Raw genomic sequence first — 18,601 nt, 5'->3', positions numbered from 1 at the left:
ACAAAATCAATGTGCAAAAATCACAAGCATTTCTATACACCAATAACAGACAAACAGCCAAATCATGAGTGAACTCCCATTCACAATTGCTACAAAAAGAATAAAATACCTAGGAATCCAACTTACAAGGGATATGAAGGACCTCTTCAAGGAGAACTACAAACCACTGCTCAACGAAATAAAAGAGGACACAAACAAATGGAAGAAAATTCCATGTGCATGGATAGGAAGAATCAATATCATGAAAATGGCCATACTGCCCAAGGTAATTTATAGATTCAATGCCATCCCCATCAAGCTACCAATGAGTTTCTTCACAGAATTGGAAAAAACTACTTTAAAGTTCATATGGGACCAAAAAAGAGCCTGCATTGCCAAGACAATCCTAAGTAAAAAGAACAAAGCCGGAGGCATCACATGACCTGACTTCAAACTATACTACAAGGCTACAATAACCAAAACAGCATGGTACTGGCACCAAAACAGAGATACAGACCAATGGAACAGAAGAGAGGCCTCAGAAATAACACCACACATCTGCAACAATCTGATCTTTGACAAACCTGACAAAAACAAGAAATGGGGAAAGGATTCCCTATTTTATAAATGGTGCTGGGAAAACTGGCTAGCCATAAGTAGAAAGCTGAATCTGGATCCCTTCCTTACACCTCATACAAAAATTAATTCAAGATGGATTAAAGACTTAAATGTTAGACCTAAAACCATAAAAACCCTAGAAGAAAACCTAGGCAATACCATCCAGGACATAGGCATGGGCAAGGACTTCATGACTAAAACACCAAAAGCAATGACAACAAAAGCCAAAATAGGCAAATGGGATTTAATTAAAATAAAGAGCTTCTGCACAACAAAAGAAACTACCATCAGAGTGAACAGGCAACCTACAGAATGGGAGAAAATTTTTGCAATCTACCCATTTGACAAAAGGCGAATATCCAGAATCTACAAAGAATTTAAACAAATTTACAAGAAAAAAACAACCCCATCAAAAAGTAGGCAAAGGATATGGACACTTCTCAGAAGAAGACATTTATGCGGCCAACAGACACATGAAAAAATGCTCATCATCACTGGTCATCAGAGAAATACAAATCAAAACCACAATGAGATACCATCTCATGCCTATTAGAATAGCAGTCATTAAAAAGTCAGGAAACAATAGATGCTGGAGAGGATGTGGAGAAATAGGAACGCTTTAACACTGTTGGTGGGGGTGTAAATTAGTTCAACCATTGTGGAAGACAGTGTGGCAATTCCTCAAGGATCTAGAACTAGAAATACCATTTGACCCAGTGATCCCATTACTGGGTATATAGCCAAAGGATTATAAATCATGCTACTATAAAGAGACATGAACATGTGTGTTTACTGCGGCACTATTCACAATAGCAAAGACTTGGAACCAATCCAAATGTCCATCAATGATAGACTGGATTAAGAAAATGTGGCACATATACACCATGGAATACTATGTAGCCATAAAAAAGGATGAGTTCATGTCCTTTGCAGGGACATGGATGAAGCTGGAGCCATCATTCTCAGCAAACTATCACAAGGACAGAAAACCAAACAATGCACGTTCTCACTCATAGGTAGGAAATGAACAATCAGAACACTTGGACACAGGGTGGGAAACATCACACCCTGGGGCCTGTCGGGGGGTGGGGGACTGGGGGAGGGATAGCATTAGGAGAAATAACTAATGTACATGATGAGTTGATGGGTGTAGCAAAGCAATATGGCACATGTATACCTATGTAACAAACCTGCACGTTGTACACATGTGCCCTAGAACTTAAAGTATAAAAAAAAATATATATATATATATACATTCTTCCTCCAATATCCGCACCAGCCCCCAGTGGCAGGGTATTTATTCACCTGGGGTATATACACACCTGGGGTAGACAGTCAGGACGAGATTCAAAGATCACCAGCAGAACTCCAATTGGGACAGTCACTTGTTCCAGTTCCAGGTTTTTGGCGATTCGGGTGCGGCGCAAAACACGTCCCACGCTGTCCTGGGAGGAGGCTGCGATCTGCCGCAGACCGATGGCCAGGCTGTTCAGTTTGGATGTGGAGAGGCTTAAACGTTTCAGCAAAGGAGCTGCAAGTCTCCCTGAAAAGCCATTAAGAGGATATGATGAAGTAGCACACCTGGCAGGCTGCAGCTACCAACTGATGTGTCTTTTTTTTTTTTTTTTTTTTTGAGACAGGGTCTTACTCTGACGTCCAGGCTGGAGTGCAGTGGCACGATCTAGGCCCAATGCAACCTCCGCCTCCTGGGTTCAAGCAATTCTCCTACCTCAGCCTCCTTAGCATCTGGGACTACAGGCATGCGCCACCAGGTCTGGCTCATTTTTGTAGAGATGGGGTTTCACCAGGTTGGCTGGGCTGATCTTGAACTCCACACCTCAAGTAATCTGCCCGCCTCGACCTCCCAAAGTGCTGGGATTACAAGTGCGAGCCACCGTGCCTGGCCCAACTGATGTGTCTTGATGTTTTATTGAACATGTGGGACTGCATTAGGAACAGACTCAGGAAGACAATGACACACCACTTAGACTGTCTTTCTTAGGCATCCGTTTGGCAGTACATAGCATCATGTAAAGCTGTGTACCCTGATACCCTTTGTCCCAGCAATTTCAGTTCCAGAAATTTATCATTTGTATAAACAGGCAGGCATGTAATGAGAATACTTACCACATTTTTGTAATACTGAGAAATTGAATTCTACCTAAATATTCAAACAATGGTTTATAATTCAGTTATTATAAATAATATATCTAGGTTCACTGACATGGAAAGCTATCTAGGATATAGTCTACAAAAAAAGCAAACTATAAAACAGCATGTACAATATGATCCTATTTATCAAACACCGCACATATATGTGTGCACAGGAAGAAATCTGGAATGCATCCAGAAAAGTAATAATCTATCTTTCTATATTATTTTATTTTTTTATAATGAGTGAATTATTTTTATAATCGGAACCAACAAAGATGTTTTCTTCTAAAATAAAATGTTAAATATTTTGGGAAGGAGAATAGAATTTTAATAAAGAAAACTTTTTTGCTTTTTTTCTTTTAGAGACAGGGTCTCAGTGTGTCACCGAGGCTAGAGTGCAGCGGTACAATCATAGCTCATTGCAGCCTTGAACTCCTGGGCTCAAGTTATCCTCCTGCTTCAGTCTCCAGAGTAGCTAGGACTACAGGCATGTATCACCATGGCTGGCTAATTTTAAAACATGTATTTTTTTTTTTTTTTTGAGATGGAGTCTCGCTCTGTTGCCCAGGCTAGAGTGCAGTGGTACAATCTCGGCTCACTGGAACCTCTGCCTTCCGGGTTCAAGCAATTCTCCTGCCTCAGCCTCCTATGTAGCTGGGACCACAGGTGTGTGCCACCATGCCCAGTTAATTCTGGTATTAGTAGAGACGGGGTTTCACCATATTGGCCAGACTGGTCTTGAACTCCTGACCTTGTGATCCACCTGCCTTGGCTTCCCAAAGTGTTGGGATTACAGGCGTGAGCCACCGCGCCTGGCCAATTTTAAAACATATTTTGTAGAGATAGGGGTCTCACTATGTTGCCCAGGTTTGTCTCGAACTCCTAGGCTAAAGTGATCCTTCTATCTCCACTTCCCAAAGTGCTGGGATTACAAGTATGAGCGACCACACTTGGCCAAAAAAAAAAAAAAAAAAAAAAAAAAAAAAAAAAAAAAAAAATAGAATTATGGCAAGCTCATAGGCAGAATTTTATTTTTTTATTTTTTTGAGTCTTGCTCTGTTGCCCAGGCTGCAGTGCAGTGGCGCGATCTCGGTTCACTGCAAGCTCTGCCTCCCAGGTTCAAGTCATTCTCCTGCCTCACCCTCCCAAGTAGCTGGGACTACAAGCTCCTGCTACCATGCCCGGCTAATTTTTTGTATTTTTAGTAGAGACGGGGTTTCACTGTGTTAGCCAGGACGGTCTTGATCTCCTGAAGATCCGCCCGCCTCAGCCTTTCCCAAAGTGCTGGGATTACAGGCATGAGCCACTGCGCCCGGCTCAGAATTTTCTTTAAAAACAGTAGTATACATGGTGTGATTCCCTCTCCACACACAAACATGTATGTACATATTCATATATGTACATGTATATACTCAGGAAAACCATTTGAAATCATATATCATAAATCATTATTGTCGTCAATGTTGAGATCACAAAAATTTTTCCTTTCCTTTTTTTTACAGTCACAGCCACCAAGATAAAATAATAAAAAGATTTCTGCCTTGGGGGGAAGCAACTGACCTTATATTAAGAAAAAAAAATTAAACCATCTTTCTACCAACCAATTATACAAATTAATTAATTTTCTTTACTTTTCCCCATATGCTAAAAAACAAGTTTTAATTATAGTGTATGTTAAATGTTACATCCTAGCTTTTCACCTCACAACCCAAGTACATTTTCCATGTTGCAAAAATCATCTTAATTACTACTAAATATTCCATTAATTTGATACAGCTGAACACACTTAACCACACCTATGTTATTAAATGCTCAGCTTGTTTCCAGTTTTTCAGTGTGATAAATCCTGCTCTAAAAATCTTTGGATAGAGCTATTTTCTTTCTTTTCTTTCCTTTTTTTTTTTTTTTTTTGAGATGGAGTCTTGCTCTGCTGCTCAGGCTGGAGGGCAGTAGCGGGATCTTGGCTCACTGAAACCTCTGCCTCCTAGGTTCAAGTGATTCTCCTGCCTCAGCCGCCCGAGTAGCTGGGATTACAAATTTGAGCCACCATGGCCAGCTTTTTTTTTTTTTTTTTTTGAGACGGAGTTTTGCTCTTGTTGCCCAGGCTGGAGTGCAATGGTGCCACCTCGGCTCACGGCAACCTCCGCCTCCTGGGTAGCTAGGATTACAGGCATGCACCACCATGCCAAGCTAATTTTGTATTTTTAGTAGAGATGAGGTTTCTCCATGTTGGTCAGGCTGGTCTTAAGCTCCCGACCTCAGGTGATGCGCCCACCTCGGCCTCCCAAAGTGTTGGGATTACAGACGTGAGCCACTGCGCCCAGCCGTAAGTTTTGTATTTTTATAGAAATGAAGTTTCACCATGTTGGCCAGGCTGGTCTTGAACTCATGACCTCAGATGATCCGCCCATCCTGGCCTCTCAAAGTGCTGGGATTACTGGCGTGAGCCACCGCACCTGGCCTAAAGACCTATTTTCTTTAGAAATAGTTTTTGAGGATAAATTCCCTGAACTGGGATTGCTAAGCCACGTTCATGTATACCCAAGGCTTTGTTCTCAACCCACTGTGTGTCCTTATGCATGTTCAGAGAGGTATAGCTGGGATCAGGAGTCAAAGTTCTGCCAACAACAAGCTGTGGAACCTCAGGCAACAATAGCTTTACTCTCTGTGGGTCTTAATTCTTTTACTTTAAATTAATGAGTGGATAGTATCAAAGATTTCTTCCAGTTCTGAAAATCTATTTTATGTTTTGTAATACTATAAAAATGAGATGTAAATTCTAGAGGAAGTTCTAAAACAATGGTTCAAAAATGTTTTAAGGAATGAAAGTAATGTTGTTGAACCTTGCAAAATTTCTTTGAAACAAACACCATTAATATGGATGTTCAAGATAATGCAGACGAAATTCAAAACCCCATAAAATCAATCCTTCTTATTTTAAGGTGGAAAGGACAGAATTAAGAAAAAGAAGAGAAAGAGTCAGGGCCCTGACACTCTACATCTCTAGGTGTTCACAATGTGAGTTTAACATCTTACTTTACCATTAGCACCTCAAGGGTATTTCTGGATGGCACCTGGTGCTAACTCAGGGAAGACAAAAGACTGGTTAATTAAGAAACAAGCTATCTTTCTTCACAGGCTGCACAAACTATTTCTACAACTCTTTCACATGTACAGTCCATCTGTGTTTAAATCCTGGTCCATCACTGACCATATGGCTTTGGGCAAGTGACAGCTTCTCTGAGCTTCAGTTTCCTTCTCTGTCAAATGGGGATAATAAGTAGCAGCTATCTCAGAGGCACTATGTTATAAAGATTAAATGACATCCTGACTGTATAGCCCTTAGTATAGTGCCTGTCAATACAGAAAGACCTCAATAAATGTTAGCTATTAGCTGAATGTCTTAAGCAGTGGTGTTCTCAATCTTGTTCTTTTTTGTCCTGACTGCCATAGTAGCCACAACTGTGACCTGCGGGGAATGAAAAAAGCTCCTTTGGGGATTGTACTAAAGTATCTGGGGAAGAAGAATACCGATCACCCACCTACCCACAATGGAAATGATATATAATGTACAATTTCTTTTATAACAATCCTTATCTTCAGGTAGACATAAGAATTACTAGTAATACTAAAAACCAAAATAACCCACACCCCTCCATAACATTGACTCTAAATTGTCTGGTCTTTACCCTCTGCCTCCTCCAAGTCTTTTTTGTTGGCTAACAGGATCTCATCACGCTGGTCCGTCAACAGATCAGCCAGATGATGGATAATTTCTGCTCTCTAGAAGAAAGGTACACCATTAAAAAAACAGAGATGTTAATCCAAGAAGAATGCACACCACAGTTTTTAAACCTACTCTTCTGAGAGTGCCAGGCCTTGCTCCCATATACAAGGTCACCACCAACTGAAATCTCCTGACTTCCCATCACTTATTCCCACCACTGTTCCCCTTATTTCTTCCTTCCTCTCTCATTGCCAACCTCTAGGTCACTTCTCACTTTTCCTCTTTTTTTTTGTCTTATGACTCCTGATTATTATAATTAGCAAACCATGGCTAATTATAATAATCAGGAGTCATAAGAAAAAAAAAGGAGGTGGGGAAGGGGCATGATGGATACAATCTGTAAAAGACTGTATAATTTGTAGATTATGTAACTGTACAGGGGCCAGGACTTTGAAGTAACACGATATATAGAGTCTTACTTATTTAATATCATTAACTGGTTTATTTCCAGGTAAGTTTTTACATCTGGTTCTTCTTCGTAAATTATTTATTTAATGCATTTAATCAAAGCGAACAAGTTCAGTCCTAGGTACTTGAAGACACCCCAAACCTGACGCTGCTAGATTAGGAAATGTGGCAAATCAGTATGCTGATTATTGGAGGAGCAGAGAGAAGTGGTTTGAAAGGGAAGCTAGGCTCCTTCTTTGCTTTCCTTTCTCTGCTGTTGGAGTTACTTTCTCTTTTCTCAGGCCAAAGGATTCACTAGTATAAACCCATATACATCCTTACTCTCAAATCCATCCTTGACAATATAACCCCTGGGGGACCAGCTCCCAGCTTCCACTTGACCTCTTCACCACTTCCAGCCTCTTCATGTTTGCTACTTAGACTAATTCATGCCAGACAGGTCAGGGCTACAACTAGGGAGCAGGCTCTCGAGCTTCCCATCTTCCAGGCAAGTCAGGGGATTTGGAATGGGTTGCGATAAGTAATTTTCCCGCATTTCCATGCCCAGTATGTGGCAGAATTAGGTAACCTTCCTAATCTCATCATTTTTATGATGCTTTTGATCAAAACATCATAGTGATGAAAAGTTATCTTGGGCCTCTGTCTATAAAAGATAAAAGATAAAATAAAATTAAGAAAAAGAAAAAAGGCAGAGCGAATATGAATCAGACTTGTAACTCAGATAACTCTGTGGCTCACTAGGAATAAAGACAGAGTCAGCAGGTTTGACTCCTGTAACCATACAGCACTGACTCACTCTGAAAACTGTAACAATACTATCAGCTAAGGTTATTACCTGCTCAGGTTCCAAGGTGGCCAACATCCTTCCTCCAGATCGAGCCATTTCTCCCTGCTGCTCAACAGTAGGGCCTGCAAGAATATGTGCAAATATCAGGTCCTGGTCACCTTAGTTCTCTCTCACTTTGCCAGCACATGCACAGGCTCATCATGCCCACAGAAGGAACACATGATCCTTGTTTCACACAGGGGATCAGTATGACCAATAAAATAGCAAAAGAATGTGCCAGATTCACTCGGGCATAAACATAAGAACTTGCCTGTATTTCTGGGGTAGACAATATACTTTAAGTTTTCTAGAATTCTTCTGAATTCCACTTTGGCGGTAATTTTTAATGTGTTTACATTTCTGAATGCAGATTATGAGGTAATTCTGTCCTTTGTAAACACTCGACAGCACGTACTATATCATATGCATCTTTGCATCTCTAGTGCTTATTACTACCTGGCATCTAACATAGGCCTAGCAAATGTTTCTTGAGAAAATCAACGCTTATATACTTTAACCAAGTGATTGTGCAGAGAATAGGCCTAGCTAGGCAGGTTAGACAGAATTTCACAAAAGCAAAGCAAAATCCGATTTTGCAAATAGTGCTCAAAACAATGCCGTATTTCAAAATATTAGTGTATCAATTTTGTGATCTCTAACTAAGCCAGGTGTCATTAGTTCCTATCACAGGACTTGGGACCTTATGAAGAACTATTTACCTGCAGGCTTTACTTCTGAAAAGAAGGTACCAACTTTCTTCCCCTCCACAATGTCTGTGATGACGTGCCCAGACACCTTTGGGTGGGTTCCGTTGGCAATAACAACAGAAGTGCCACCTTGCAAAGCCCAGAGGGCTGCTTTCACCTAATGAGACAGGTTAGATCCAGTAAACATGAGATTCAGATCTACTCACCCACATTTTAAACTTGCAAAAAGATATAAAATACAAGTTGATATTGAACAACTTAAGTACACGAAATGTGTTTTTAAAAGCTTAGAAGCTCTGAAAACACATTACAGCTCACACACTTTCCAGCTCAACCTTGGCATGTGTTACTTAAAGGTAAGCCAACCTATCCTTTGTTTCCAGTCTGTTCTCTCTTCAGTCTCCCTAGTATGGGACTCATAACTCCTACATTTGATTTACTGTGCCTCAACTTAGAAACAACTAAGGAGACCAACAGGCTGGGGTTTGACCAGAGTCTGATCTTGAGTACTTTCGGCTTTTCTAAGTGGGGATCTTGTCCTCATCTGTGCTGTTGATACATGTGATGCTGTACCACAGGGGTATAACTTCTAAGAACAATTAATGGGACAAAATTTTTGAAAGATTTCTTTTTTTTTTTTTTAGGTGGACAGGAAGTAGAATTTATTGGTGAGTATTAAGAGGGGGCAGCACAGTGGAAGCCCTCATGAGTGCAGGGCCTGCCACTTGTCCAGAGTGCCATGATTGGGAACGTACTTGACCCATCTGGGATGAGCCGCTTCTCAGCCACCATGTCTTCAAATTCATTGGCATTGAACTTGGTGAAGCCCCACTTCTTTGAGATGTGGATCTTCTGGCGGCTGGGGAGCTTGAACTTGGCCCTGCACAGGGCCTCAATCACATGCTCCTTGTTCTGCAGCTTGGTGCGGATGGACATAACTTGGCCAATGTGAACCCTGGCCACAGTGCCCTGGGGCTTTCCAATGGCACCTTGCATGCCTGTTTGGAGCCTACGCTGGGGTAGTGCAAGGTCAGAAACATGAACATCCATCTGAAAGGACTGTCTCCAAGGTCCCTTAGAGCAACCCATACAACAAACAGGCTGCATCACTACCAGGGAAGCTGCTGTTTGCAGCCATTGCACACTGGGCCCCCATGAGGAAAGGAACTCAGTCGGCTTAATTGGCTGCAGGTTGAAAGATTTCATCAAGAAATATTTGAACTGATAAATGAGAGATTTATGAATTATGAAAAATATATAGGCCCTGCCCTTGCAGAGTTTACAACATGAACACACTGTTCATATAATATTAATGAAAAAAACCTACATACACAGACATAACTAAATGTTCGAATGCAATACTCATTAAATCTATATTTAGGTATGTACATATTTAAGTGTGTATGTGCCTACTATCTGAACCATTAACCCCCATATAATTACAAAAGTAAAAGGATACAATACAGTTTGGGCTTTAAAATTGTTATAGGGTTAAGGCACCAGATTCTTACCTTGGCTTCCATGCCACCCATTCCCACTCTAGACTTGGTTCCAAATGTCACAGACTGCTGATCTCCGGGATAAAATATATCAATAAGCTTTGCATCATCTGACCCTGGGGGGCTGTCAAAAAGGCCTAAAAAATAGACAAGAGTCAGTAATACTGCTTTAATGGAAGTGTCTCCAAGACAGGCCTCCCCAGGGCACCTGCCAATCACTCTGTACTTTACTCATCCAAATGAATGCCACTGCACTACCACCTGCGTTAACCAGAAAAAGAGAACAAAGGATTCGACACTGACAAACAGCTCCGGGAGGACTCACCTTATATAGTCCTATAACCTGGCTTGATAAATAAATGTTTCCCCACATCAGACCATGGCCATATCCTTGGCACATTTATTAGCCCTGCCCATATCCCTGGCAAGGTATCCTTAATTCTGCCATTGCTACTTATGATGTTGTGCTTTAAGGACAGAACTGAAAAAGAAGGGTGGCTATTGCAGAAACAGCATAGTAGCCATATACTGTTAAATGTGACTGTTTCCAAGCAGGATGAAATGCAATAGAGGTACTCATTAACTCTCACAGTACCCTTTGAAACAGTCACTAATTTACACTGCCAATTTTATGAGTGAGTCACTGTAGAGGTTAGGCTGAGTCAGCAGGAGACTGCATGACTCTTGACATTCAATCTGGATTTATTACCATAAAGCATATGTTCCTTTCATAACTAAGTGGAGTGACGTAAAATAGTTACATGAAACGTTACATGCATACAATCCAAGATGAAAAATCCTCACAATTTCACTTTGAAAAAGAGTTAGTAGGAGCTTGGAAAAGAAAAAGTGGGGATAACAGGGGGCTAAGAAACTGGAGTTAAATCAAGACCTAAAGTGGACACAGAGGGAAGGCTGGGGACTGGCTGAAGGACATTTTGGGCAGTGATTTTTCTGGTTTCAAGTTACTGCTTTTCCTGTGCTATAATATACCTCTCCCCTCCATTATTCCAAACCTTAGACAATCTTGCTACATACTACCTCTCTGAGGGAGTAACTGAATCAGGGAAGTGAGGAAATCAATGCCCATTGTAGAGCAGAGCAGTGACAACCATAAGCAGTGCAAATTATTACAGGAAAAGAGAAAATAACCTTTCACAATCTGTCAATCTCAACCTACTACTCCACAGCTCTCCAGGATTTAGGGTTAGGATCTTCCCAGAAGATACAGTGCTATGAGATCACAGATTTAGATTTGGAAGTTGTTTCAGTTTCATATATTAGTATAGGAAAGATTGGACAATTCTAGCCAAACCTTCTCCAAAGATAGTGAAGGGTTCCTAGCATGTTGATAATGTGCCTACTCCTCCTTTCCCCTTACCCCACCAAGAGCATAGTTAAAATTCAGATACTGGTCTAAAAAATCAACACTCAGTAGAAAACAAATTAGGATAATCACAGTAAGAATGCCAGTCTACCAGTGACCTGATTTTGGTACTTGAAGCTGCATCAAAATGATTTGCTATAGTCTTGTTTAAATTGGGTTTTATAAATTAATTTCGAAAACTTACATTTTTTTTTTTTAACCTTGTCAGGCAGTATAAAAGAGAAGGAAGAGTGTAGCTTTTTTAATTGAACAGACTCAGATTTGAAACTGGCCTCTGTCAAGCACTTGCTATGTGACTTCAGATATACCATTTCATAGATCTGAATTTAATTTTAAATTAAATTTTAAAAAATTATTTCTTCTTCTCTCCCCCCTTCTCCCCCAACAGGGTCTCTGTTTCTGTCACTCAGGCTGCAGTGAGGTGGCATGATCACAGTTCACTGCAGCCTCAACTTCCTGGGCTCAAGTGATCTTACTGCCTCAGCCTTCCCAAGTAGCTGGGATTACAGGCATGTGCCACGTGCCCAGCTTGAACTTAATTTTTAATTTCCTTATCTGTAAAATTGGGTTAACCTACCTACTACCTACTTTGGAGGGTTGCTATAAAGATTGAATAAATTACATTTATCAAGCACCCAGCACACTATGTGCTCATAGTAGAAATTCAATAAAAACTTGCTGATTGGCCAGGCGCCATGGCTCACGCCTGTAATCCCAGTGCTTTGGGAGGCCAAGGTGGGTGGATCACGAGGTCAGGAGTTCGAGACCAGCCTGACCAACATGATGAAACCCCGTCTCTATTAAAAATACAAAAATTAGCCAGGCATGGTAGTGCATGCCTGTAATCCCAGCTACTCAGGAGGCTGAGACAGGAGAATCACTTGAACCCGGGAGGCGGAGGTTGCGGTGAGCCGAGATTGTGCCACTGCACTCCAGCCTGGGCGACAGAGCAAGACTCTGTCTTCGGGAGAAAAATGAATAGAAAACCTGTTGATTAACCAAAATGCCTTCTTTCTCCACGGTGGCTCTCACTTACCCCAACTTAGCTGTTCCTATCCTGGGACTTCAAATTACAGTGGATAACACAGGACTAAGACTTCTTACAGGTAAAGACATTGACATGTAGGTGTCTTATCTTTGACTTTCCACATGGGCAGAGACAGATCAATTCATCTATGTCTGCCCCTGTCTCCACTACGTAGCCCCTGCCCTTACCATACAACTGCCTGAGCGTAAAACAGAGAACAGGTCCTCCCGTGTTAACCTGCCTTGCTGTGGGCTGGGAATTAAGTAGAGGTGTTCTAACCTTCTGGGAATGTAACAGGGGACTTCTGGAATCTTAGATTTTGGACACAGTTAATATATTTCTTATGGGTCAGACTGTGAAATGGAAATAGCTTAAGGAAGCTTGAGAAGAGTGAATGGAAAGACATATTAGAGCCAAGAGTGGCCCCTCCAGGAAGAAGGGAACAGCAGAGAAGAACAGAGTAACATATAAGAACATGGTAGCCAGATAGCCTAGACTTCTACAGTGGCTCCAACTTAAAACAATCTGTCCCAACAAAGAAAAAGAAACAAAACAAAACAAAACAAAATAAAGCAAAACAAAACACACACACCAAAAAACCCCATAATCTGTCCTATGGTTTACATTAAAAACTGAAAGTAATCAAAACCACAATGAGATACTACTTCACACCCATTAGGATAGCTATAATAAAAAAGGCAGATAAAAACAACTGAATAACAGCAATGATGTAAACACATTAGAACCTTCATACAATGCTGGTGAGAATATGAAATGGTACAGCTGCTTTGGAAAACAGTCTAGTAGTTCCTCAAAAGTCTTTTAAACAGAGTTACCATGTGACCCTGCAGTTCTAAGGTGAAAAAAAAACATGTTCACACAAAAACGTGTCATGAATGTTCACAGCTAATGTCCATCAATTGATGAACCGATAAACAAAACATGGTCACAGAGTGGCATATTATTCAGCAATAAAAAAAATGAAGTACTGATACATGCTATAAAATAGATGAACCGTGAAAACATGCTAAGTGAAAAAAGCGAGTCACAAAGGGCCACCATAATATATGATGCCATTTAAATAAAATGTCCAGAACAGGTTAATCCACAGAAACAGAAAGTATACTGGAGATTGCCTAGGGATGGGGAGTGTGGGGAGTGACTGCTAATGGTTATGGAGTTTCTTATTGGGGTGATGAAAGGGAAAGTGTTCTACAAATGACTGTGGTTTTGGTTGCACAATTATGTGAATATACTAAAAATCACTGAATTGTACACTTTATTTATTTATTTTTGAGATAGGGTCTTGCTCTGTCACCCAGGCTGGAGTATGGTGGTACGATAACAGCTCACTGCAGCCTGGAACTCCCAGGTCCAAGTGATCCTTCTGCTTCAGCCCCGAGTAGCTGGAACCGCAGGCGCATACCACCATGTCCAGCTAACTTTTCTATTTTTTGTAGAAACAGGGACTCACTATATTGCCCAGGTTGATCTCAAACTCCTGGGCTCAAGTGATCCTCCTGCTTTGGCCTCCCAAAGTGTTGGGATTATAGGTGTGAGCCACCATGCCAGGACAGAATTGTTTTTTTTTGTTTTTGTTTTTTTATTTTTGAGATGGAGTCTCGCTCTGCCACCCAGGCTGGAGTGCAGTGGCTGGATCTCAGCTCACTGCAAGCTCCGCCTCCTGGGTTTACGCCATTCTCCTGCCTCAGCCTCCCGAGTAGCTGGGACTACAGGCGCCCGCCACAGCGCCCGGCTAGTTTTTTGTATTTTTTTAGTAGAGATGGGGTTTCACCGTGTTAGCCAGGATGGTCTCGATCCCCTGACCTCGTGATCCACCCGTCTCGGCCTCCCAAAGTGCTGGGATTATAGGCTTGAGCCACCGCGCCCGGCCAGGACAGAATTGTAAACTTCAAATAAGTGAATTGTATAGTATGTGAATTATATCTCTATAAAGCTGTTATTTAAGAAAAACAACTGAAAGCACTTGGAAATAATATTTCAGTTTTCAAACTACATCTCTTAGACTCGCCCACCCTGTTTTGAATCATAAAAGCCCTTTGTCAGAACATATGGCTAATGATCTATAGCAAAAAAAAGATCAGAGGGACTCAAAGAAAGAGGGAAACTCACGTGCTCATACATGTAGCATTTAAAACAAAGGTCAGATAAAAGAAAAAAGCATTACTTTGTACCTTCTACATCTGAAAGAACAATCAAGAGGTCAGTTTTCATTTCCACAGCCAGTCGGGCAGCCAGGCTATCATTATCTTTAACACTAATAACCTAGAATGCAGATTAAAAAGTCATAAGTGAGTGAGCTAAGCAGTCCAAAAAGAAATTCATGGATGCACCCAGCCAAGCTCAGGCAAAACCAAGCTAGGCTTAGGCAAAACCAATGAACCCAAATATATAGATGACAGCTCTTGCAGGCCCCTTCTGTCTGCAAAACACAGTGTCTACTGGCAATCCCTTTTCCAAACATGCAGTCTTCTAGCCACTGAAATATACAAGCCATGCTGATTGCACCATCTTAAGTGACTATAGCACCTCACCCTGTTGAATGCAGCCACAAGTTCAGAAGAGCTTATGCAATCACTGCTCCATGACAACAGTTTCTCTCACAACTTTTCCATCTTGTTTATGCCAAACTTCCGGTGTTAGTGCATGCAGCATAGCATGGTGTTAGTGTCTCCAGCATGCTTAACCCTTAGAAATACTTTACCCACATTTACCCCCTGCAGGTCACTGTTGGGCTCAGCTGGGGGGACAACAGCATCATTTGTGTTGACAATGGGGACAATGTTCATTCTAAGGAGTTCATGAAGTGTTCCATTGAGGTTCCGGCGCTTCTGCTCATCATGGAAATCCAAATTGGTCACCAAAATCTAAAAGGATTAAAGAGATGGAAAATGCAGGAGGGAGAAAAATGCTAAACTTCCCAGTATACAAAAGATGCTAAGAGTAGGGGAGTTAAACTTTAGGTTTCTGGGGCCCCATACAGATTAGAATGAAATACACATATCTGGGTGTTATTCAATTCTTTGTTTTTTCAAGACAGGGTCTTACTCTGTCGCTCAGGCTGTAGTGCAGTGTCATAATCTCTGGTTAGTGCAACCTCCACCTCCTGGGTTCAAGCAATTCTCAAGCCTCAGCTTTCCAAGTAGCTAGGATTACAGGCACGCACAGCTAATTTCTGTATTTTTAGCAGAGACAGGGTTTTGCCATGTTGGCCAGGCTGGTCTTGAACTCCTGGCCTCAAGTGATGGGATTACAGATGTGACTCACTGCACCTGGCCCCAATTCTTGTAGAGATAAAAAAAAAATTACAATAAACTGAAAGATGTATGTAAGAATGTTCAAGACTTCTTGCAAAAGTACTTTAATCCTCAGAGAGCTACCAAATCCCAAAATCTCATCCATTTACAAAATTAAGAAATTAAAGTATCTATTTTTAGAGGGATATTGGGGGAATCAGTGATTATCCATTAATTTCTTTTCTTTTTTTATAGAGAGGGACTTGCTCTGTTGTGCAGGCTGGACTTGAACTCCTAGTCTCAAGTGATCCTCCCACCTCAGCCTCCTGAGTAACTGGGACTAAAGATGCACACTGCTGTGCCCCAGCAATTTCTAAAATATCTCTGTATCCTAGGATCTGATTCAGGGCCTGGCTATAGTAGGCCCTTAAATATTTGGCGAGTGAGTGAATAAATTATTTACCCTGCTTAGAAAAGTGTGTTAGACAAAATGGAATAGGGCTGTGTTATCATTGCTCTTGCTCTGAAGCAGATTATTACTGGAGTTAACTAAGACTGTGTGTGAGCATGTGGGGTTAGTCTGAGAAATTTATGGAGGTTAGTCTTTAGTCACACGCTGAAAGAGGGACAGAACACAACTTGGCTCAAGGGAGGAGACGAGCATAAGGTGCTCAAAGGCACAATGGAGATGGGTGTGTGGGCTGGTAAACAGCTCTGCTTTCTAGCTTGAACTAGAATTTTATGCAATGTTTAGGGGAAAAAGATAAATGGGTAAATGGGGATAGCAAGAAACTAAATGGCAACAAACCTTGAGGCTCAACAATAAATAATGTAATCTCTCTAACGTTTACGGAAGAGGGTTCTTGCTGTGTAGGGCAGGCTGAGGTAGGGAAAGTTGGAAGCAAATAGTAAAGAAAGCAGGCACTGAAACAGTCAAAGTGAGGATGGTTAAGGGTCTGGCTATGGTAACTGAGAAGAATATAGCAATAAAACAGTAGCCTTAATGATATATAAAACACAGGAAACATATACATAGAAAAATAATTCACTCACTCACTCGATAAAAAATTTGTTAAGTACCTCTGAAATGCCAGGGTCTAGTTGCTGGAATGGAGAATAAGAATGTTGATGGTTTGGGGAAAAATAAAATGGGGCATATTTTTGAAAGGGAAGATCAAGAACTCCTTTTCAGAAAAGCTTAGTTGTGCTGGACACAGGACTAGGTCAAAACTGAACATACAGATTCTAGTCACGATGGTGAAAGATCGAACAATTAATATAAACCCGTGGGTAGGAGAGGCAAGCAGGAGGTCTAAAGGTCCAGGAAAAACACCTGTCACTAAAATAGCTTCACAAACATGGCCTGGGGATCTCAGCAGGAAGGTAGGAGATAAAGAGTCCCAAGAGGGAAATGTACGTGTTTAGACAAGTGCAATCTGTTGAGGGAAAATCAGTTTCCCTTCTACGAAGAAAAAACAAGCTGTTTTAAGTGTTTAAGTCTTTAACCTGGCAAACTACCTACTGGAAATTTTCAAAAGCCACTGATAATGGTCTTCTATATAATATTACTGAAGAAAATAAGGAACCACAGGATAAGGTATAAAGGGCAAATATTTCTTGTAGATATGATGGCCTTGGGGGAAGACACAGGTGTGAGAGGAAACAGCCCAGGGATTGAAGCTTGTTGGGAACCGGAGGGGCAGAGCTCTTCTTTCACTCAATGTAAATGGAAACAATGGCTGATGCTGCACGGACTCTTAATGCTACTGTCATTCAAAACAAAACAAAACAAAAACTCTCAAAAAGTATCATCCCTGGGAAAAACCAAACCAAAGCAAAACCATAGCTCTTGGACTTGAGCTTCCTCACCCAGCTCCAGGCACTTTAAAAAAATTAAAGACCAAAATTGTCACTGGACTGTGGAGACGAGAAAGCAGATAATAAAGAAGAGTGATAGAAATAGAGATTTATATTGCATTTATACTAAGAGAAAAAAGCTAAGATTACAGAAAGTGGGGTCCCCAGTCATATGCAATGGGATAAGCCCATGCCTTTCTGTTTTAACTCACTGACATGAGGACACTCTGGTGACACCAGAACATCACTGTGGGTACAAACAGGCAAATGATGGAGAAACAGAAAAAAGTAATAGGAAATGAAGAAGCAAAACCTGAAACAATATATGTATACATAACAATATCACCTGTGCAAAATAACATCCGTGCATGTAGTGCACATGTAAAATAATATCCATAATATAAAATAACGGCTAATTTACATCTTTATAGGTAAAGGGGTTTCAAAATAAAAAAATTTGGGAGTTAGATTTTTTTTTCAGTTGTTTCCTGAAGTGACTGCTATTTAGATGTCTGTAGTGTGTAGCTGTACAGTTGATTAAGAATATAATTCAAAAAAATTCAGGAGATTTAGGTAAAAATGAAACAATGTAGAAAGAAGGTTCTAGAACATTTAGGGGTAGCCACCAAAAATTCCTAAGTCCCATGAGGACTGGAATCATGTCTCATTTGTTCACCACAGTATCCCCAATGCCCAAGACTGCTAGATACACCATAGGTGCTCAATAAATATTTGCTGAATGAGTGAAAAACCAGACACCCACCAGCATTCCTCTTTCCCTTCAAAGCTTAATAAGTATCTGCTATAAAAGGCAACCAACCAGATGCAAAGGGAAGCAAGCCACCTGATATCAAAGAAGCAGTGAAATAAAGCTGTTTAACCTCTCTGTCTTCAGAAGTGTTAGCACTTGTAATCCTAAGTGTTATTAGGGTAACAAGAGCTAATACTGAGAATGTATTATGTACCAAACACTATACTAAATGCTTTTCATATATTTTCTCACTGAGCCCTTCCAAAAATTATCTGAAATAGGCACTGATATTATCCCCATTTTCAGATGAGGAAACTGAGGCACAAAAAGGTTACATAAAAAAC

The 18,601-nt window shown here is 40.9% G+C and overlaps 1 protein-coding gene, 1 non-coding gene and 1 pseudogene across 8 annotated transcripts in view; all 3 read right to left on the bottom strand.

Moving 5' to 3' along the window:
- ALDH18A1 (aldehyde dehydrogenase 18 family member A1) overlaps nt 1-18,601 on the bottom strand; it is a 51,743-nt gene that overhangs the window by 12,997 nt on the left and 20,145 nt on the right. For 5 of the 7 annotated variants that reach the window (XM_010366288.2, XM_010366289.2, XM_030940745.1 and 2 more), the window contains exons 6-12: nt 15,122-15,280; nt 14,588-14,678; nt 9,991-10,115; nt 8,492-8,636; nt 7,782-7,855; nt 6,441-6,534; nt 1,920-2,140 (exon numbers count right to left, since the gene is read on the bottom strand). In XM_010366288.2, the coding sequence (XP_010364590.2) occupies nt 1,920-2,140; nt 6,441-6,534; nt 7,782-7,855; nt 8,492-8,636; nt 9,991-10,115; nt 14,588-14,678; nt 15,122-15,280 (909 nt within the window). The remainder of the gene's footprint in view (nt 1-1,919; nt 2,141-6,440; nt 6,535-7,781; nt 7,856-8,491; nt 8,637-9,990; nt 10,116-14,587; nt 14,679-15,121; nt 15,281-18,601) is intronic. The other 2 variants (XM_030940748.1, XM_030940749.1) reach the window with 1 other exon arrangement.
- On the bottom strand, nt 8,681-9,694 carry LOC104664677 (annotated as a pseudogene).
- LOC115900577 lies at nt 9,537-9,670 on the bottom strand. Its single transcript, XR_004060249.1, has one exon. It is a non-coding gene; the product is annotated as a small nucleolar RNA SNORA70 (small nucleolar RNA).

The sequence above is a fragment of the Rhinopithecus roxellana genome, chromosome 11 (assembly GCF_007565055.1).
Source record: "Rhinopithecus roxellana isolate Shanxi Qingling chromosome 11, ASM756505v1, whole genome shotgun sequence".
NCBI classification, from domain to species: domain Eukaryota; kingdom Metazoa; phylum Chordata; class Mammalia; order Primates; family Cercopithecidae; genus Rhinopithecus; species Rhinopithecus roxellana.
This window is presented reverse-complemented; position numbering and strand designations above follow the sequence as displayed.